Source organism: Loxodonta africana, chromosome 18 (genome assembly GCF_030014295.1).
Source record: "Loxodonta africana isolate mLoxAfr1 chromosome 18, mLoxAfr1.hap2, whole genome shotgun sequence".
NCBI classification, from domain to species: domain Eukaryota; kingdom Metazoa; phylum Chordata; class Mammalia; order Proboscidea; family Elephantidae; genus Loxodonta; species Loxodonta africana.
This window is the reverse complement of record NC_087359.1, coordinates 63,860,103-63,883,186: the sequence shown is the minus strand read 5'-3', so window position 1 is coordinate 63,883,186 and position 23,084 is coordinate 63,860,103. Positions and strand designations below refer to the sequence as shown.

The window sequence follows — 23,084 nt, the reverse complement described above, 5'->3', positions numbered from 1 at the left end:
GGTGAACTTTGGGAGTGGTTTCAGTGCTGAGTTAGCAGGGTGTCCGGGAGCCATAGTCTTGGGGATTCCTTTAGTCTCTGTCAGACCAGTAAGTCTGGTCTTTTTTTTGTGAATTCAGATTTTGTTCTACATTTTCTCCCACTCTGTCTGGGACCCTCTATTGTGATTCTTGTCAGAGCCGTGGGTGGTGATAGCCGGGCACCATCTAGTTCTTCTATGCCCAGGCAGGGGGAGGCTGTGGTTCTTATGGTCCGTTAGTCCTTTGGACTAAAATTTTCCTTGTGTCTTTGGTTTTCTTCATTCTTCTTTGCCCTGAACATGACAGGACCAACGGATGTATCTTAGATAGCCTTTAGCAAGATTTTAAGACCTCAGACACTACTCACTGAAGTAGGATGTAGAACATTTTCTTTATAAGCGAAGTTATGCAAATTGGCCTAGATGTCACCTGAGACCATGGTCCCCAGCCCTCAGCCCCGGTATCTCAGTCCCTCAAGGCATTTGGATGTGTCTAGGAAGCGTCTATGACTTTGCCTTGGTCAAGTGTGCTGACTTTCCCTATACTGTGTATTGTCTTTTCCTTTGTCAGAGTTAACACTTGTTTACAATCAAGTTGGAAACCCTGATGGCGTAGTGGTTAAGTGCTATGGCTGCTAACCAAGAGGTCAGCATTTCAAATCCACCAGGTGCTCCTTGGAAACTCTATGGGGCAGTTCTACACTGTCCTGTAGGGTCACTATGAGTCGGAATCGACTTGACGGCAGTGGGCTTTTTTGGGTACTATTTTTTTTTTTTTTATCAAGTTAGTGGTTTCTCGCATTTCTAAATCTTTTCTTAAGTTTTTAGAATAGTAGTCTCATACAGTATTTGTCCTTTTGTGATTATTGACTTACTTCACTCAGCATAATGACTTCCAGATTCATCCATGTTGTGAGATGTTTCATGCATTCATCATTCTTTATAGTTGTATAGTATTCTATTGTGTGTGTACCATAATTTGTTTATCCATTCATCTGTTTTTGGGTGCTTAGGTTGTTTCCATCTTTTTGCTATTGTGAATGATGCTGCAGTGAACATGGGTGTGCTTATGTGTGTTATGTTACAGCTCTTATTTCTCTAGGATGTATTCCCAGGAGTGGGATTGCTGGATCATGTGGTATTTCTATTTGTATCTTTATAAAGTGGTATTTCGTCATGGTTGCACCATTTTACATTCCCACCAGCAGTGCATAAGAGTTCTCATCTCCCCACGGCCTCTCCAACATTTGTTATTTTCTGTTTCTTTTTTTTTTTATTAGTGACAGTCATGTTGGGGTGAGATAGTATCTCATTGTAGTTTCGATTTGTGTTTTTCCAATGGCTAGTGATTGCAAGAGCATTTCGTCATGTGAGTGTTAGCTGCCTGAATGTCTCCTTTGGTGAAGTGTCTGTTCATATTGTTTGCCCATTTCTTTTTTTTAAAATTGTGCTTTAAGTGAAAGTTTACAAGTCAAGTCAGTTTCTCATACAAAACATAACACACATTGTGAGGTGACCCTAGTTGCTCTCCCTACAATGTGGCATCACACTCCTTCTCTCCACCCTGTATTTCCCATGTCCATTCAACCAGCTTCTGTCCCCTCTGCCCTGTTGTCTCACCTCCAGACAGGAGCTGCCCACACAGTCTCATGTGTTTACTTGAGCTAAGAAGCACACTCCTCACCAGCATCATTTTATGTCTTATAGTCCAGTCTAATCTTTGTCTGAAGAGTTGGCTTCAGGAATGGTTTTAGTTTTGGGCTAACACAGTCTCAGTCAGACCATTAAGCCCGTTCTTTTTACTAGAATTTGAGGTCTGCGTCCCACTTTTCTCCCGTTCCATCAGGAATCTTCTGTTGTGTTCCCCATCAGGGCAGTCATTGGTGGTTGTCAAGCACCATCTAGTTCTTCCAGTCTCAGGCTGATGGAGTCTTTGGCTTATGTGGCCCTTTCTTTCTCTTGGGCTCATATTTTCCTTGTGTCTTTGGTGTTCTTCGTTCTCCTTTGCTCCAGGTGGATTGAAACCAATTGATACATCTTAGATGGCCCCCTGCTAGCTTTTTTTGTTGTTGTTGTTTTTATGCTCTAAGTGAAAGTTTACAAATCAAGTCAGTCTCATACAAAAATTTATATACACCTTTCTATATATACTCCTAGTTGCTCTCCCCCAATGAGACAACACACTCGTTCTTTCCACTCTCTATTTTTGTGTCCATTCGGCCAGCTTCTGACCCCCTCTGCCCTCTCACCTCCCATTCAGACAGGAGCTACCCACATAGTCTCATGTGTCTACTTGATCCAAGAAGCTCACTCCTTACCAGTATCATTTTCTATCCCATAATCCAGCCCAATCCCTGTCTGAACAGTTTGTTTGCCCATTTCTTAATTGGATTATTTGCCTTTTTGTTATTGAGGTGTTGAAGCCTTCTATAGATACTAGAGATTAGACCCTTGTCAGATAAGTCATAGCCAAACGTTTTTTCCCAGTCTGTATACTTACTTGTTTAAGCACTAGGTGAATGTCTGTGGCTTTGGTAGTAACAAAGCATGTTCTAATGGTAGAATTCATAAAAGAAGAGATGGATGGATTCAACTACATAAAAAGTAAAAACTTTTGCACATCAAAAAATACTTTCAGTAAAAGATAGGTGACAAAACAAAAATATTTATAGCCTGTGACAAAGGATTAGCTTCCTTAAAAGAAAAAAAGCTTTCTTAGAAGACAGTAAGAAAAGGGGGGAGAAAAAACTTCAATAGATAAAAAGATTAAGGATAAAAGCAGGCAATTCACACAAAAAAGAAAAATATATAGACTAAATTAGCAAAGATAAAAAAATATAATAATATCCATCACTCGCAAAAAATACAATCAAGTGGGCGCAGTGATAGCATGCTAGTAGAATTGCAATCTTAAAAATTTTGAAAAGTATCAGTAAATAATCTTTGTTCGAGGATGTTTATCCCAGGGCTGTTTATAATAAGGAAAGTTGGAAATAATCTAAATATCCAATATGAAGGTTTTTACAATGTGGTTCCATTCAGTGGAATACCATATAGGCGATAGAGTAGATGTTGCAGATTATGAAACATAATTTTTTTTAATGCTTTTAGATGTGAATTTTCTTTTTTTGTTGTACTTTAGATAAAAGTTTCCAGAACAAACTAGTTTCTCATTAAGCATTTAGTACACATATTGTTTTATGACATTGGTTAACAACCCCACGACATATCAATACTCTCCCTTCTCAACCTTGCATTGCCTATTACCAGCTTTCCTGTCCCCTCCTGCTTTCTAGTCCTTGCCCCAGGGCTGGTGTGCCCCTTTAGTCTCGCTTTATGGGCCTGTCCACTCTTTAGCTGAAGGGTGAACCTCAGGAGTGACTTCATTACTGAGCTGAAAGGGTATCCGGAAGCCATACTCTCAGTTTTCTCCAGACTCTGTCAGGCCAGCAAGTCTGGTCTTCCTTTTCGATTTCGAATTTTGTTCTGTGTTTTTCTCCAGCTCTGTCTGAGACCCTCTATTGTGATCCCTGTCAGACCAGTCAGTGGTGGTAGCGGGCACCATCTAGTTGTACTGGGTTCAGTCTGGTGGAGACCGTGGTAGATGTGGTCCATTTAGTCCTTTGGACTAATCTTTCCCTTGTACCTTTAGTTTTCTTCATTCTTTCTTGCTCCCGAAGGGGTGAGACTAGTAGAGTATTCTGGATGGCCGCTCACAGGCTTTTAAGACCCCAGATGCTACTTACCAAAGTAGAGTGTAGAACATTTTCTTTATTAACTATGTTATGACAATTGAGCTAGATGTTCCCTGAGACCATGGTCCTGGCAGCCCTCTGAAATGTAACTTTGTTTCAAAGTAAAACCAAAATATCTGCCAATACATTGTGCATAGAAAGGGCCTGGAAAACTGAGCTGAGATGTTTGAAGTGCTAGTTTTTGTAATAGGTAAAAGGAATTTTAAAACTATTTGCAGGAAAATACAAATTTGTTTGTGAAGCCATGGGAAGAGGGTAAGGCATTCCTGAAGAGAACCTCCCCCTCTTTTCCTCAAAGATGGAAACAATCTGAGCATATTTATAGTTGGCTTAGAAGGGACCTAAGATGGATGCAGGAGGGAGGAGACACACTTTCCTTTAGTGGAAATGACCTAGGTGCTCCCAGACATCACCCCACTTCCTTTTTGTCTAGGTAGGAGTTGCTAATTGTCTGCCTTGATCAAATGATGTTTAGTTTTATAATGGCTTTTTGTTTAACTCCATGAGATGTATGAAAAAAGAATTTCCGAAATATAAATGCAGCCAATGATGGAAAAAGTATCAGACAAAATACTAGACCTGAGATGGGTTGGAGTGTTATTTGCTTAACCCTTATACACGCAGTCTTGTGGGAAGCAAGGGTGCAGTGGAAGAAGGTGGTACTTCTTGTTATTAAGCCTGGTATAATTGATAAGATGATAAGGATTACTCTCTGTGCAGTATCTGTTTTTCTTCCCCAAACCTGTCACTGCTTTATTATAGTCATATCTGACCGTTGCAATTAGATTTTAGTTTGTGCTTTTTCACAGCCATCCCCATAGGAACATCTGCAGTTTAATTGAGCCCTGCCAGTTAAGCTTGAATAGAGTGTGATACTTACTGAGTTTTATTTTTTTAAACCAAAGACACCCAGCATTGAAGGGCTTTGTCATACTGTGTGACTGTACCATTTTTAGCACCTCAGCGACTACTAATGAATAGAAACCGTTGGTGGGGTAGGATTGGGAGGCTTTAGCCTTGTTATTGTTACATTGGTTAAGCTTCTATAGTACTAGAATGATTGTTATTTTAACTGTGGATTACAGAAATGGAACCTTCCAAACCTCCATCTATAATGATAATACTGTATTCATCGGAAGCAGAACAGGAGTCATTCTGGGGAAATGTGACATGAGCCTGTTGACAAGAGGCAATTTTGTGAAGCTGGATGTGTAGATGTGTTAAACAAACAACAAAGACTGATGGAATAAATTGCTAATTTCCACATGAGAGCTAATTTTAGTTTCTGTGCCTCCCTGTGATCTCAGAAATGAGAATGAAAAAAGATCTTGCCTTTGTTCAGGATTTTCGAATGTCACAGGGTGCTAAAAGTGACCTAGATACTTAACTAGTGAAGTCAGATGACTAGACTTTGTCCTACAAAAGGATTTTCAACCCTTAGTGTCTGTGTTTTCTTAGCGTTAGAAAATGAGTACTTGTGTTGCCATCAAAGTCTGAAGAGTCAGGTCTTCACTGATTTTTATTTTCTTTACTAAGACTAGCCTCTGCTGGGTATCTTACACTTTTTGGTCATTAGGGTGTTCTTTATTAATTAATTGTGCGCTCTAGTCCATCAGGGTAAATCTGTATGTCGCTGTTATCATTGGGTGCCCTCAAGTCAGCTCCAACTCGTAGAGACCCTGTGTACAACAGAGTGAAGCACTGCCCGGTCCTGCACCGCCTTCACAGTCCTTACGTGTGAGCCCATTGTTGCAGTCACTGTGTCAATCCATCTTGTTGAGGGTCTTCCTCTTTTTCGCTGACCCTCTGCTTTACCAAGCATGATGTCCTCTGATAATACGTTCAAAGTACACGAGATGAAGTCTTGCCATCCTTGCTTCCAGGGAGCGCTCTGGTTGTATTTCTTCCAAGACAGACTTGTTTGTTCTTCTGGCAGTCCATGGAATATTCAGTATTTTTCACCAGCAGTATAATTCAAAGGCATCAATTCTTCTTTGGTCTTCCTTATTCAGTTGTCTGGCTTTTGCACACATATGAGACAATTGAAAATATCATGACTTGGATCAGGCGCACCTTAGTCCTCAAGGTGACATTTTGCTTTTTGACACTTTAAAGAGGCCTTTTACAGCAGATCTGGCTGATGTAATATGTCATTTGATTTCTTGATTTTAAACCACGCAGTATCCTCTTGCTCTGTTTGAACCACTGCCTTTTGGTGTATGTGCAGGTTCCTCATGAGCACAATTAAGCGTTCTGGAATTCCTGTTCTTGGCAATGTTATCCGTAATTTGTTATGATCCACACAGTCCAATGCCTTTGCATAGTCAAGAAAACACAGGTAAACATCTTTCTTGTATTTTCTGCTTTCAGCAAAGATCTATCTAACATTAGCAATATCTGTGTGTGTGTGTATATGTAATATATGTGTGTGTATATATATACCCACACACATATATATATACAGGAGAAAGATGTGGCAGTCTGCTCCTGTAAAGATTTACAGCCTTGGAAACTCTATGGGGCAGTTTTCCTCTGTCCTGTAGGGTCGCTATGAATTGGAATTTACTTGATGGTAAAATGATATGTATATATATTTGAATAACAAGAACTGTTTATGTAAACAACAACTCTGTTTGAAGGTACTAGGAAAACATTAATTGTTACTCCTTGTGCCCAAATGTTTCATGAAGCTGTGTGATTAATGCTTAAGCTGCAGCATTATCCTTTGGTGATTTCTGTCACCATGGAAAATATCCTGGTTTAGCCTGCAACAAAATAGGCTTTCCTTTATGACAGCAAGTACTCTGAACCAAGGACCTGTATTCTTTTTTCGGAAAAGTAGTTATTCCTTAACATACAGACGTGGACTCAGCGGCAGTGGGTTTTTTGTTTTATACAGACATTACAGAGCCTTTAATGGGAAAATTGTAGGAATATACAGGCAGTCCCCAAATTATGAACAAGTTGTGTTCCTAGTCTGTCTTTAAGTCAAATTTGTACGTAAGTCAGAACAGCTAGGTACTGTTTGTATCTAATGTCAGTTAGTCAAATGTTTGTCTTTGTGTGTAGTGTATAGCATACCATTCTATGCTTGAAAAACATGAAAGAAACACTTTCAGATACAGGAAAACATCTTTAGTATAATAATATAGTAGTAATGTTTTTTAATGTTTTGATGTGTGTCACAAAGAAGCATGTTTGTTTTTACGAGCCACTGTATGTACCTCGAATTTTTAATATAATAGGCTTTATGGGGGTTGGTTCGTAGGAGTTGGTTCGTAAGTACAGATTGTATGTAAGTTGGACATTCATTTTACCTGAGGACTGTCTTTGTCCTTTTTAGCTCCATTTATAATGGTCACATCGCATACATAAAAGGAAAAAGTCACAATTCCTCCACCCTAAAAGATCAGGTTACTTTATTTGTCTGTATTCCTTTCTGGTCCTTGGCCTTATGCGTATATAATAATTTTTGTGGTTGTAATTTTGTTATAGATACAATCATAGGTCACCCCCAGTTAATAATATAAGCATTTCCCATGTAGTTGCAAAACATTTACTAAAGTGAAAGTGATGTCAGGTGCATTCAGATAATTAAATAATGTGCGGAGAATGAAAATCTCTAACCTGTTTCTACATCCAAAGGTGGTATTTGCCCCTTGAGACTTTTTTTTAACATATATACAAACACAGGGTTTTTTTTTTTTTCTGAATTTTTATTGTGCTTAAAGTGTTTTATTTTTGTTTTTACAAGAATGTAATTGTAATGTACATACATGCTTCTACTTAAACTTTTTTTTTTAAATCAGAGATCCTTCTTCACAGTATGTATGTATAAAAGCCTAGTCTTATTCTTTTTAATGACTGCAAAATATTCCCTTGTGTGGTTATATTATAGCTTATTTAACCAACTCTTTATTAATTACTTTTAGGTTATTCCTCAATTTTCTGTAGTACAAAACCAAAATTTTATTTAACTGTTGTTCTTTCCATTGGACTTTTTTTCCCCATAAATTTCACTGAACTTCAGGGTAACTTATTGGCCTTCGCTAGGATGGTGCAGTGCTCTTAACTGCACCTGAAAAAGACGAAGGGGTGTTTGGACTACTTGGTTTTTCTTTCCTGTCATTTGCTCTTTAGCTAGCACTGGGGTCTGCAATAAGATGTTTGACTAATAAAGCTATGGTTTATTATTGTTTTGTCAGTTGAATTTTGGGTACTTTTGTTAATTTAGGGTCATCAGTAATGGCCATTTTCTGTTGTTCCAGGATCTTGGTTTTTGTGGAAACCCTCGTGGCATAGTGATTAAGGGTTCAGCTGCTAACCAAAAGGCTGGCAGTTCGAATCTACCAGGTACTACTTGGAAGCCCTGTGGGACAATTCTGCTCTGTCCTGTAGGGTCTCTATGAGTCAGAGTTGATGGGACACAGCACAACACAACACAACACAACAATTCTGCCTTCAGTCCTTAGCTCAGTTATCTCCTCAGGGAAATCTTCCCTGGCCCTCCTACGGCAAATCCACTTATGTAGCCATTCATTGCACCTTATACCTTTTACAGCATTTTCTACCGTTTTAATTTTACATGTATTTTAGTAATCTTGGGTTAATACCTGGCCTTTACCAGACTCTCCACTTCATGAAGGGAGGGGTTATGTCTTCTGTTTGCTTACTGTAATATCCCCCGCATCTCGCAGAATGTCTGGTACATAGTTGACACTTAGTAAATATTTCTTGAATGAATAAAAGAATGAGTGCCAGCTCTCACAACTTTTAAAAAATTCTGACCTGTATCACTCTGTCCTATAGGGTCGCTATGAGTCGGAATCGACTCGATGGCACTGGGACTGGGTATAACTTAAAAAAAAAAAAAAAAAAACTTAGCTGAACAAAATAGTACTCAAAGGGAGGAAACATTTTTTATTTCACCTTTAAAAGTATGTGGTAGCCAAGTACCCCAGCTTTCTTTACAATCCTATTATTTATAGTAGAGAATGCAACCTGTTGGCCTCTGAGTTGTGTAAAGCTTACAGTCGTCGTTTATTGTCCACATAGTATTTTAACAATTGGGGAAATTTCACATAAAAAATGGGCATTACTGGTTTTATTTGAAAAGTTTAGAGATCTGGCAAAACTGGGCTGCCAGACCCACTTGGCATTAATTGTCTAGGACTGAGTGGTGGCCGTACCCTTTGAAACAGTCATTTGTGTTGTCTGGCATAGCACTACTAAAGTGTGGTCTGTTACTGTCCGTAGAGATAAGGACCTTGTACCAGAATATAAATCAAAAATATCACTAAGCATCTGTTTAGTTCAGCTGACATTTCTGTGATTGCATGACTTTCTTGAATGTGTTGATTTATATTCTGGCACAGTCTTGTCAAGGATTGGCATTTTGAGCAGCACTGATAACTGTAGCTTGTAAATATTTGAGTTTGCAATCCCTGATTTTCACAGTTCCTTTGAAATGCCAGCGCAAAATAACATTCAGAAGTTGTAAGACAATCATTATGCTAATATATACTGCTCTTAATACTATGCATAAGATTTGTTTTTATAAAAAAAAACTGGTTTTTATAAGGCACCTAATTATTATGTTTCTTTGATAGAAAAATTCACAAGTTTCACATTTCAGAGTTTAAGACTTTAAATGATACTGGGATATTTTCTTTTTGTGTGTTTTGCAATGAAGTTTGGTGATAGATTGGGCTACTGTTGTAGAATAAAGGACCTGAATTTATTTGAATGCCTTAGTGTAGTACTCAGATGTTTAACTTGTGAAATTTGACTCTCCTTGCTGTGTCATTGAAGGAAATGGAGCTGACCCATTTTGTCACACACTTGTGACAGGAGTAAAATGCAATACGCTTGTTAGCATAAAACTAATGTTTTGTTCTGTTTTTTTTACAGGTTTCATAGCTTTTTATTGCTACATCATTTATCTTGTTGATCCTGAACTTGTACTGCTTTTAAATTGAGGAAGAAATACAAAGGTGGAATGATTTTTTTTTTTTTAATGTAAAAACTGATCAAGGAGTTGCTGTGCAATTGAATGAAATAAATCTGTTCATGGTTCTTGCCCATGGATTAACTCTGTTTTATCAGCCCCACAAGTGGCAAAATTGTTAGATATCCGGTTCCTCTGAAACCCTGCTGGCGTTGTGGTAAGAGCTGTGGCTGCTAGCCAAAAGCTCGGCAGTTCAAATCCACCAGGTGCTCCTTGAAAACCATATGGGGTAGTTCTGCTCTATTCTATAGGGTCACTATGAATCGGAATCGACTCGTCGGCAGTGGATCTGTCTGGGTCAGTTCTTCTGATGTCTAGGAATAGATTTAATACCCTTTTAAATAGGCTTAGTATATTTTAATGAGACTTTTTATTGCTGGCTTATATTTATGTATATAATAAGCTTCCATTTCCACTGTTCAAAAAAAACTATTCTTTTAAAATATTACCAGTCCCCACCTAAACGAAAGCCAGTGACTTTAAAAGTTATTACCTTCCTTGACCTCGCGCCAGCATTTTGTATTTTTGACCATTCCTGGCCAGTTGCTTTCTTTCTCTCCTTTTTTTTTTTTTTCCTTGATTAGATTCCTTAATACTTTCTTTTTGGAAAAACATAATAAAATACTTAGCTCTTAGATTTAGTTCATTCATGTCATTGTATTCTTTTTCTAATACTTTATAGTTTTTAATTTGTTCCTTTTGCTTTCCTTCAATTTCTCTTGTTCTTTTATTTCTCTTTTAAGTTAGATGCTTCGTTTCCATTCTTTCTTGTTTAGTAAGCTAAGTATTTAAGTTTTTGAATGTTCCTAGATAGAGCTTTTGCTCTATCCAAGATTATTTTAAAATTGTTTTGATTTCATCTTAGATTTGAGAGTTGTTGAAGAGACTGCTTGTGTACTTACAGGTCGTGGGTTGTGTGTTTCTGTATGACTGTTTTCTAGGTTTGGTGATAATGTTTGATTATAACATCATGATCAGAGAGTATTTTCTGTACCATTTCTACTTTATTGAGATTTTTCTGTATGGTTAAAAAGGGTTGACTTCTATGCAGGTTTTCATGGGGAAACTGAAAAGAAGATGTATTGTCTTGTTTTTTAGGATTTAGAGTTTAATATGTCTCTTAAGTCAGCCTTACTAATTATGCTATTTAGATCTTTCATAATCTTGCTTGTTTTTGATTGGTTCATGTCCTGAGAGGTGTGTTAAGGTCTCCTACCATTGATATAACCAAAACCAAACCCATTGCCTACCAGTCGATTCCAACTTATAGCGACCCTGTAGGACAGAGTAGAGCAGCCTCATAGAGTTTCCAAGGAGAGGCTCGTAGATTCAAACTGCCAACCTTTTGGTTAGCAGCCATACCACTTAACCACTACGCCACCAGGGTTTCCACGACTAATATGCATCTATATTTTTCCTTGCATTTTCTGTTGTTCTCGCTTTATGCATTTTAGTGCTCTTTTTTGGGTACATAAATATTGACAATAATTCTTTGTGGTTTGCATCCTTTGCAATGGACCCTTCTTGATCTCATTTAATGCTTTTTGTTCAAACTTTAAGGTTATCTGTAGTAAGATCCTGACCCCAGCTTTTTTTTTTATTGCAGTTGTCTGGTATTCTTTTGTTTAAGCTTTCATTTTCAATCTTTGGATCTGTTTGTTTTAGGCATAGTATTTGTTTACAGCATAGTTTATTGCAGTCAGTTGGTTTTGTCTTTGTGATCTCATCTGAGAGTCTTTTTTATAACTTACCATTTACATTTATCCATTTCACTTTTGTTTTTTTTTTATGTTGTGCTTTGTTTTTATTGCTTCTTCTGTTTTTTGCCTTATACCCTGTGATCTGTTTTCTTTTTCCCCTCTCTCATTTGAGTCTATTTTGATAATTTTAAGATTGGTGTTGTTTTTTTTTTTCTTTTAGTGGTTATTTTCATAAATATAACTTTATATTATGTGCCTCCACCTCTAAGTCTTTAAACGGTACCTATTGACTATTATTATCGACAATAACAAAATTACATACTTTCATTTCCTTCTACTTCCCTTTCCTTTACTACCTGATTTTGGTTGATTATATCATTTTCCTAATTCTTCCAGCATTTATATTCTTAAATGTACACTTATATTTCTGTTACTTAATTTATCAACTTTAAATGAAATCTTTTGACTCCATATATAAAAGATAAAGAAACCAATGTACTTAACTACCATTCCTTTCCTAGGTTCCCTAAGGGACCCCCCCAGGTAGTTTAATATGTTGATTTCTTATATGCACTTATATGTACATTATCATGGTTAATAAATGTTTACATTCTCCTTTGTAGCCTCAGTTCACAGGTGTTTTAGTCTTAGCGCTCTGGTTAAAACAGCTTCAGTGTTCATTGCCGATCCATTTGTCTTAGTTTCTTCATTTATCTCTTAATTGAGCTTTTTTCCATTAGAAATTTGTTCAGGAAGGACTCATGGGAATTATAAATCTTGAATTCTTGCATGCTCAAAGTGTTTATCTGCTGTCATTAGACTTCAAGTACAGTTTGCCTGAGTATAAACTTGTTGTCACTCTTTTTTCCCCTCAGAGCTTTGTAAACAATGTTCTTTTGTCTTCTGCTATTGAATGGTGCTGCTCCACACCCACCTCTTTCAAAGGTGATTTAACTTTTTTGCCTAGCTGTGGAAAGGATTTTTTTTTTCTTTAATCCTTGAGTTCTAGTAACTTTTCTAGGATAAGTGTTGGTGTTGCTAATTCTGTATTGGATTTTCTGGGGACATGGTAATTATTCTATTTCGGGAACGTTATCTTGAATTGTATCTTTGAATATTTCTTTGTTCCACTTGTTTGGTCCTCTTATTTGGGAACACCATTATATGTGGGATCTCCATTATCTGCCTCCCCCATATCATTTTCTCTAATTTTTTAAACTTCTTTTCTTTTTTTAAAAATAGATCTTTTAGAGCAGTTTTAGGTTTATAGAAAAATTGTACAAAAAGCTGTTTTCCTTTTTAAGCTTTCTTCCATTTTTATCTCTTCACAGAAGTATAACTCGCATATGATAAAATCCACCCTTTTAAATTGTACAGTTCAGTGGTTTTTAGTATATTGACAGGATCATGCAAATATCATCTCATTTCAGAATTGCATGCTTTTTTTAGTCGTGTTTTCTTTGTCTCTTTCTGTCCTTCTCGATGTATTAGATGGTGTCAGTTTGTCTCATTATTAGTGATGTTAACTATAATCATTAGTTAAGGTGGTATCCATTAGATTTCTTCATGGTAGAGTTACTGTTTTCCCTTTATAATTGATAAGTAATTTGTGAGGAACTACTTCAGATCATGTAAATATCCTGTTGCCTGTCAAACTTTTATCCACTACTTTTAGCATCCACTGATGATTCTTAATAAAAAACACTTATTACTATGGTTGTTGCCAAGTAGTAATTTTCGAACTCCTTCATTACTTTTACATTTGTCAGTTGTCATTCTGTTGTAATTAAAAGCTGTCCCTTCCCCCCAATTTACTTACCTATTTATATAAGTATGGACTCATATACTCTTCTTTTATTCTGTGGATTCTAATCCCTTGGTAGTATTGTCCCAGATTTGGCCGGTGGGAACCCCCTCAAGCAGGCTCCAGTGTGTTTTTTTTTTTTGAATAGTATTTTGTTGTATTTTCAGTAGACATGTATGCTGCAAAACCGGTTCCCGTTCAACAATTCCTGTGAATATTGTTCAGTGACATTGGTTACATTCTTCACATTGTATCAACGTTCTCATTATTTCCATTCTACATTCTTCACATTGTATCAGCGTTCTCATTATTTCCATTCTAGTTGTTCCATTCCCATTACCTTAGTCTCACATCCCTCCAACCTTCTCATCTATGCTTTAGAATATTTGTTGATCATTTGGTCTCATATAGATGATTTTTTAAAAGCACCCAGTACTCAAGGGTGATATTCATTACTTTATGAGTTAACCTACTATTTAGCTAAAAGGTAACTTGAGGGGGTAGTTTTGGCTCAAGGCTTAAACATATCTCAGGGCAGTAATCTTAGGGATGGCTCCTGTCTTAGTGAGTCCAGTTAGTCTGGGTGTTTTGAGAATTTGAAGTTCTGAACCATATTTTCTCCTTTTCTATCAGGATCCATTTATCATGGTTCTGATCAGAAAGTATGGTTGTAGTAGCCAGGCACCATATAGTTCTTCTGGTCTCAGGGTAGAGGAAGCTGTGGTTCATGTAGACAGTTAGTCCTGTAGACTGGTTCCTTCTCTGAATCTTGGGTTTTTTCTTTCTGTTTTGCTCCAGATGAGTAGTGGCCAATAGTTGTATCTTAGACGACCACTCACGAGCTTTCAAGACTCCAGATGCCACTCACCAGGCTAGGATGTAGAACATATACTTTATGAACTGTGTTTATGCCAGTTGATCTAGTTACATAAGACTATGATCCTAAGTCTTCAAACCAAGAAAACTAATTCCGTGAAGTAATTGGTTATGTCTAAGAATTATCAGATTCTGTGGTCTTTATTTGTTTTATTATATATTTACATATGTTCATATATATACATGCATGCAAGCACTTACGTAAGTATACTCGTTTGTGTATACACATATATATACCTATCTAGGGTTGTTAGGAGTTGGAATTGACTTAACAGCAACAGGTTTGGGGTTTTGTTTTTTAATATATGCATACCTACATGTACATACTTGTATTTTGGTTGTTGTTTCAAAATTATATCTAGCATAACATTTGCCAAAACTTCTTTTATGTGCTTGTAACCTAGGGGCATTAGTTACCTTGGTTAAGCTATGCATACTTCTCTCACATATAGTGCCATCTTTCCCATCATCGTTAATAAAAAGCAACTAATGTCTAGAGAATGAATTCTCCTGTCCCCTCACCTCCACCCCTGGTAACCACCAGTGAACATTGATCTCTGCATATAGCTGTTCTTATCATTTTATAAAAGTGAGATTGTATGATAGTCGTCCTTTTGTGATTGACTTATTTCGCTTAGTATAATGTCCTCTAGGGTCATCCATGTTCTAAGATGTTTCGGGAACTCATCTGTCTTTATGACTGTGTAGTATTTCATTGTATGTATGTACCACATTTTGCTTATCCATTCATCCATTGATGGGCACTTAACTTGTTTCTGTCTTTTGGCTCTTGTGAATAGTGGTGCAGTGAACATAGGCGTGCATATGTCTGTTCAAGTCTTTTCTGTTAGATCTCTAAGGTGTATACCTAGGAGTGGATTTGCTGGATCGTAAGGTAGCTCTGTTTCTGATGTTTTGAGGAATCACCATGTTGTTTTCCATAGTGGTGGTACTATTTTAAATTCCCATCAGCAGTGGATAAAGGGTCTCAATGTCCCCATATAATCGCCAATTTTTTTTTTTTTTAATCAGTGTCATTTTAGCAGAGGTGAGATGGTATCTCACTGTAGTTTTGATTTGCATACCTCTAAGGGCTAATGAACGGAAATTTTTTTTTTTTTAAGGGCTAATGAACGGAAACCCTGGTGGCGTAGTGGTTAAGTGCTACGGCTGCTAACCAAGAAGTCGGCAGTTCAAATCCGCCAGGCACTCCTTGGAAACTCTATGGGGCAGTTCTACTCTGTCCTATAGGGTCGCTATGAGTCGGAATTGACTCGACGGCAGTGGGTTTTTTGGAAGGGCCAATGACAGAGGACATCGTTTCATGTGTTTATTGTCTGTTTGAATGTCCTCTTTGATGAAGTATCTATTCATGTCCTTTGCCTACTTTTTAATTGGGTTATTTGCCTTTTTATTGTTGAGTCCAGTGTCCTTTTGACAACCCCATCTTTCTTGGAGCGTGTGTTATTTTCTGGTACAATAAAGTGTTCCACACTTACCTTGTACTTTCCCTGTTTCAAACCTGGAACAGCTCTTTATGCAAGGAACTGTGTGATTCCTTTTTGTAGGGGGTGGTATTTGGAAACCAGTGAGCACTGGGTGTGCTCATCGCTATAGGAGTGTCATTGCTTCTAGGCTCCTGTTACATCTCTTGGGTTTCACCGTAGTTATCTTCTGTTTGATGTATGTTACTTCAGAGTTTTATTCTTAACCCCTTCCATTTTGTATCCCTTCTGTATTCCTGAGGTGTAATCACTCTTTCCACTAGTTATTTTACTATGAAAGTTATGTTTTTCCAAACAGTTTTTAAGAGTAGATATGCCATGTCATCTAATAACTTCTGTTTGTATGTTCCTTAATATGTGTTCAATATTGTTGCCCGTATACTCGGCATCATATAGCAGAAAAATAAAGAATTTGTTGGGGGTCAGACTGGAGAATGATAGAAATGCTTACTATTGTTTGGTTATTTCATCTGTTTTCAGTAACTGTTCTTTCAGGTCTCTCTAATTTGCTGTTCAAATATTTAAGTGACTGCCATCGTGCTGGAGCCCTGGTGGCATAGCGGTTAGGATCTCGGCTGCTAACCAAGAGCTTTTTCTGGTAAAATAAACTGTTCCACACTTATCTTGTACTTTCCCTGCTTCAAACCTGGAGCAGCTGTTTATGCAAGGAACCACCAGCTGCTCTTCGGAAACCCTGTGGGGCAGTTCTGCGCTGTCCTGTAGGGTCGCTATGAGTTGGAACCAACTTGATGGCACCTAACAGCAACTATAACCATTGTACTAGTTGTTAGCATTCTTCAAGTTACAGAATTTTGGCTGGAACGACCCTTAAGTTATTGGGTCCAATCACTTAATTTTACAGATGGAGAAACTGAGGCCTAAGAACTGAGGTGACTTGCCTAAGTTCTTGACTATTTGGTTGCAGAGCCAAGATCAGAGTCTAGGTCTTCCATCTCCCATACCAGAACATTTCTGCTGTGGGTGATATAGGGAACTTGGGTCCATGGTACCTACCTGAAGTTTCCACAGTAGCTGGGTGAATACCACACTCCTTTTATCTTGCCAGTCAAGCATCTGAGAATGGAGCTTTTTAAAACGGTGGTCATTTAATGACCAGGAAGGGAACTGCAGTGCAGTGAATTACTTAATATGGCCCTTATAGCCATGCATGGTCTTGTGACTCCTACAAAATTATTGGGTGGAACTCTGCAAATAAAGTGCTTCTGGCCCACCAAGGAGATTGGACAGCATTGCTAATAATGCAAATAAGGTGCATAACATCCCTGTGGGAGTGGGGCCATGCAAATAAAGGTATATGGAACCCTAACAAGAGGATTGGTCAGTTTTGCCATTCTACTAGGCTTAAAAGAAAGCCAATCCCAGAGTAGAGAGGGGACCTCACTGCCACCAAGAAAGAAGAGCTGGGAGTAGAACACATCCTTTGGACCCAGGGTCACTGCTCTGAGAACCTCCCAGGCCCAGGAGACAGAGAGAGCTGTTACACAGGAGATGACATAAGACAGTGAGAAGCAGTGGCAGAGAAATGGTAGCAGCAGGATCAGGAGACAGGTGCGAGATGGCACAGTGGACTTTCTGGCCCCCCAAGTGAGGCATCTGCAGTGAGTGTGCCAACCCACCAAGTGAGAAAGTTGAGTGCCTTCGGGCAGGAGGCCTGCTGGTGGAGTGTGGTGCCTCTAGGCACTTATCAGCAGAGCTAAAAGAGCTTTATAACACTTGCCTGAACAGGGCAGAGGCCAGGGCCAAGAGGAACCTGTCCTCTGGAGGCCGAGCGCGAGGGCCTAGGCCCAAGTAGGACCCTGAGGCAGGTGCCTGTCTGTGGGCATGGCCAGAAAAGAAGCTGTCCTGATAGAAGAACTATATCCTGAGTCATTCCTCATTCTAACTTGTAACCTGTTACTTCCCTAATAAACCCTATAACTTAGTACGGTCTGTGAGTTCTGTGTGGCCATTGCAATGAATTATCAAACCCACCAGGTAATTAGAGAGTGCCGTGGGAGGGCGACTGGTGTCAGAATTGGGAAAAAAGTTGAAGAGAGGAGGTAGGTTTGACCCTCTACCTCATAGAAATGAGTTTTGGGCTGATGCTGATTCTCTCTTCCCCCTTGTAATATTAGTGGAGGTCCGATGGCGCCCCTCAGTTTTACAGGAATAGAAAAGGAGATTGGGGAGATCAGAAGTTGTTTGAGGATAGCCAGCTGTCTGATTATACAACTTCAGACCAGAATTCTGAGCAAAGCTCTTCCTGCCTTTCACAGTTCAGTCTCTACTGGCTTTCCGCTTTTTCTTCTCCTCATTGCCCTGTTTATAAATAAAGACTGTTAGTTTTCTTTTTAATATTTTCAGTGTAGCATCATTTTTAACATTAAAAATATTGGTTCAAATGTCTTAAAAAGCTAAACGTAAATTTGACATATGGTCCAGCAGCTCTTCTTTTTGATACCTGCACAAGAGAAATGAAAACATATTCCCACGAAAAGACTTGTACGTGAATGTTCATGGCAGCATTGTTCATAGTACCCAAAAGGTAGGAGCAACCCAAATATCTCTCAGCTGGTAAATGGATAAGCAAAATGTGATGTAGCCATACATTAGAATACTATTTGGCGATAAAAAGGAAAAAACTAGTGATACATGCTACTACATGGATGAACCTCACAAACATTGTGCTAACTGAAAAGAATCCACACAAAAGACATGTTATGATTTCATTTTTATGAAATGTCCAGAAAAGGCAAATCTGTAGAGTCAGAAAAGTACATTAATGGTTACCTAGGCCTGAGGATGGAAACAAAGAATGACTTCATATGGGCATGATGTTTCTTTTCGGTGTGATGGAAATGTTCTAAATTGGATTGTGGTGCACAAGTCTGTGAATATACTTGTAAAACAATGGGAGTAGTAGCAGTGTCAGAACCTGTCCAACTTCAGGGGAGATAATGACCAGGATCAGCCCGAAGCTGATTCCCATGAGGTGGATGTCAGACATACCTCCACTCTCCAGCCTTTCTACCAGTTCTGACATCAGCTGTCCTTCCCACAGAACTCACAGACCATACCTACAGTTAAGTTGTTTATTCAGGAAGTAATAGGGTACAAACTCAGGATCAGGATCAGGAGGCATGTAGGCAAAGTCTCCCTTCTTTAGTGCAGGACAGCTCTCGGCCAAATGGCCTCCTCTCAACACCCTCAGGACAGGCTTCTCTTGGCTCTGCCATCTGTCACCACCAACTCTTCTGCAAGGACCCCTGCGGGGCTGTTGCCATTGGCTGTGCTGCTGGGCCCCTTCTGGGCCTCTCTTTGTCTTTAGTATTACAGTCCCTTGACCTCTGTTACAGCTCTTTGTGGAGGTTCCTTGCCTCTTTTCTCTTTTTGCGGCTTTTCCTCTTCCTTCTGCTTCTCTTCCTGCTTCTTTCTGTCTGGAAAACCTCTGTGGGTTGGCTGCATATATACACAACTCCTTGTCAATTTCAAGGCACAGCCCTCCCTTCCCAGCAGGGCCGCAAAGTGACCAGTCCTCTCTCAGTAGGCCACAAACACTTCATTTGCATAGTGGGCTACAGATAACTTCATTTACATAGTCTATTGACCAATCCCTATGAGGTACATACCAATCACAGGACAGGCTGCCACCCAGGACCAGACAGAAAGTATGAAACCACAAGTTGTTTACAGCTTACTCAGGAAATGGCATGCAATCTGGACCAAGTAACAAATCTTCTGGGGCAGAAAACTAGGGCAAAGGTAACTCCTCCAGGTTTAGGTGAAAAATTTCTCAAACTGTTTTTCCAAAGACCCAAGGTGAAAGGTCACATAAAGGAACTCAGCCACAATATTAAAAACTATTGAACTGTACATTTACAGGTGAATTTTATGATATGTAAATTATACCTCAGAAAAGCTGTTAAGGAGCCCTGGTGGTGCAGGGGTTAAGTGTTCTGCTGCTAACTAAAAGGTGGGCGGTTCAAATCTGCCAGCCATTCCTTGGAAACCCTATGGGGCAGTTGTACTCTGTCCTATGGGGTTGCTGTGACTTGATGACAATGGGTTAAACCTGTTAAAAATAGCTGCATTTTAAATTTGATGTCTGTAATATTTATTTTGTTATATATATGTATTTTATCCTATATCCATTTTTTAATACTGTTATACTGGCCTCTTTCTACTTTTAAGTATGATTTTTTAAGGAAAGCTAATGTCAGATGATGTTAATGATAGTAATAAAAATATCTAGCATTTACAGAGTAGTTACTGTGTACCAGGCATTATGCTAAGTACTTTTCACAGATTATCTCACAGCAGTGCTATGATACAGATACTATTATCCCCATTTTACTGATGAGGAAACAGGCTCAGAGAGGTTCAATAGCTTGTCCAAGGTCACATGGCTAGCGAGGAGGCAATTAGACAGAAAATTTGAACAGAGACAGTCTTAATCTCTATGCTCCATGTATGGAAATGTCATGTTTTTGGTGGAAAATTATACTGCCTTTCATCTGCTGTGACAGTGTGAAACACCCATATGTATGCCACTTTGCTGAACATTCTCCACAGCTATTTGTCTGTGATCGTTATAGGAAATTCAGGTGGGTGTTTGGTATTTCTTGGCTGCCAAATAAATCTTACTAACCAGTTTTACTTCTTTTTCTCTACCCCTCAGTCTTAATTTTAAAGACCCTGAAGCAGTCAGAGCTCTGACTTGTACTCTCCTAAGGGAAGATTTTGGACTTTCTATTGATATCCCGTTAGAGAGGCTAATTCCCACAGTTCCTTTGAGACTCAACTATATTCATTGGGTAGAAGATCTGATTGGTCACCAGGACTCTGACAGAAGTACTCTCCGAAGAGGAATTGATATAGGTATGTGGTTTTTAATTCTTGGCTTAACATAAATTTCATAAATTTTGCAAGGTCCAACCTTTGTAAACCCCTGTTGGCTATCGTTGTGTGAAAGAAGCTGGCTACAGATATTACTGTTCTTACTTGCTATACCTGGGCTTTTCTGCCATTGGTTTCTCTTGAGAAGGAATTGTCAGTAAACAGGGAGCAAGGGGAAAAGAGAGGTGCAGAATGAGAGAAGGACTCTTATTTTCTTTTCGGATTTTGGTGTTGATGTCTGCATTTAACAGACGTTATTTTCCCTCTGAATTATTTGGTGTTAGTGTAGTAATCCCCATGTTGGGGTTTTGCGGTGGTTATTTAATCAAAGATCATGTGGACTTGAATACTTTCAGGAGTTTCTTGGTTGATTATTGGTAGAGGATACTTAAACCAAAATTAAAGGGAGGAAAAAGTCATCAAGTAAGATACTCTTTTAATTGTAAACTTTTACAGTGGAGGAGACTGTCCTGTTTGATTGACTTGGGAGAGTAATTGGAGATGGAACCAGGGTAGGTTTAGTAATTATGAGTGTATGTTTGTCATAGCCAGTGTTTTCATTTTTTAATATTTAAAAAATTCTTTGATTTTTACTAGTCCATTATAGGAAAGATTGAATTAAAAGCTCTGTGCCTCTATTTCTAAATATAGTATAGTTAATAGAAATCACAATTTCTAGATAGTAGTAAATGTTTACCTTTGACATTTGTGTGAATTTTCATTTAACGTTTTCCATCTTCATCTTACATGACCTTTCACCAGCATTTATTGACCACTTCTTTCCCCTTCATGCACTCTTCTCCTTTGGCCTCCATGACACCAGCCTCCTCTGACACTTCTGGTCGCTCTTCTCTCCTTTGTAGATTACCTTCCTGTGTCTGGCCATGAGGTATTGGGAGTCTTTACTTGAGACTCAGTCTTTAGCCCTTTTCTCCTCTCATCCAGTACTCTACCCCTAGGCAATTTTATCCACATCTGTGACTTTATGTTCCACCACCATGGAAGTATCTCACGAATTTATATATTCCTCCAACTTAGATTACTTTTCTTGAGTTCTGTTCCCATATATCTGAAAAACTTGGATATCTCAAAAACATTTCAGTTCCGTCTGTGTCCAAGATCAAACTCATATTCTTTCTTTCTAACCCTGACCTTCCTTTGTTCCTTATTTTAGTGAATCAACTGCAGTCCACCCATCTGTGCAAGCCAGAAACCCGGGAGTCATCCTTGATATTTACTTCTCCACATTCTCAGTGTCTTGTCTGTCGTCGTTGCCTGTTAATTTTCTCTCTTAAATGTTTCTTAAATCATCTACTTCTCTCTGTCTGCAGTGCTACCGTTCTAGTCCAGGTCACCAACATGTCTCACCTGGTCTCAGAATAGCTTCTCAACTCACCTGCTCTCTACTACTATGTTGCCCCTCATTCCATTCTCTGTTCTGTGTCCAGAAAATATATAAAACTCCTATCTGATCACAGCTTTACCACTTAATGGCTTCCCACTGTTTTCTGTGATGAACACTGAAAACCTTGACGTAGCCTGTTAAAATCTTCGTGGTCTCATCCTTGCCCTCCTCTCTATGCCTCATCTTACATGATTCTCTTCCTTGTTTTCTGCACTTGTCTTTTAGTTCTTCTGATAATGCATTATGACACCAAGCCTTTATATATGTTCCTTCTATCTGGAACTTCTCCACCTTTACCTGGTTACTTCTCACTTATTCTATAGTTGTCAAGCCTTATTTTCTCAGGAAAGCTTCTCCATTATAAGCCACGTTCTTTGCTTATAAGCTTTCAGGAGACCACGCTTTTTATTTCATGACACTTGTTTTAGTTTTCAGTTGCATTCATTTGTGTGATTATTTGATTAATGTCTGTGTTTGCCGCTAGATTGCGAAGTACAGAGCCTGTGATTTTTTGTTGTTGTTTGCTTACTGTCATATCCCAAGGCCTAGCAACATTGGTGGCCTATAGTAGGGATCCAGTAATTTGTTGAATGTTGTTGGATAAGTACATTATTTTTTGAACATTTAAAATTCTGACCACCCTGTATGAGCTAAGCACTATGTAAAAATGATGGAGTTTAGCAAAGTTCCTGCCTTTTTACTTACACGGCAGACAACTGGGTGATAGGTTATAGACAGCTTTGAAAGCGTAAGAGCCTGTTTGGTATTGATTTGATTTTCATTATGCCCCAAACTGTCTAAAATAACACTTGGGGATATAGGAGGTTAATGAATTTTAGCTCTTCACAAGGGGTACTTCTTGCTGAAATCATATTGATTCTAATTAGGATTTTCTATATAATTTTCCCCCAGACTCCATCATCATGCCCCAATTCTATGATTACATGCTTTCCATTTTTGATTATCATTACAAAGATTAATACCTACTTAAAAATGTTATTCAGCTTTGTAAGTGTACTAGAATGTTCGATTGCAAGTCTTTTGGTCTTGGGAGTTGAGAAATTTGACTTTTTTGGGCGGGGGGACAGGAGTATTTTACTTGCATTTATTATTCTGGA

General features: G+C 38.5%; 1 protein-coding gene across 2 annotated transcripts in view; it reads left to right on the top strand.

Annotated features, from left to right (window-relative positions):
* METTL16 (methyltransferase 16, RNA N6-adenosine) overlaps positions 1 to 23,084 on the top strand; it is a 74,199-nt gene that overhangs the window by 15,902 nt on the left and 35,213 nt on the right. For both annotated transcript variants that reach the window (XM_003416986.4, XM_064271554.1), the window contains exon 3: positions 20,344 to 20,543. In XM_003416986.4, coding sequence (XP_003417034.1) covers positions 20,344 to 20,543 — 200 coding nt within the window. The remainder of the gene's footprint in view (positions 1 to 20,343; positions 20,544 to 23,084) is intronic.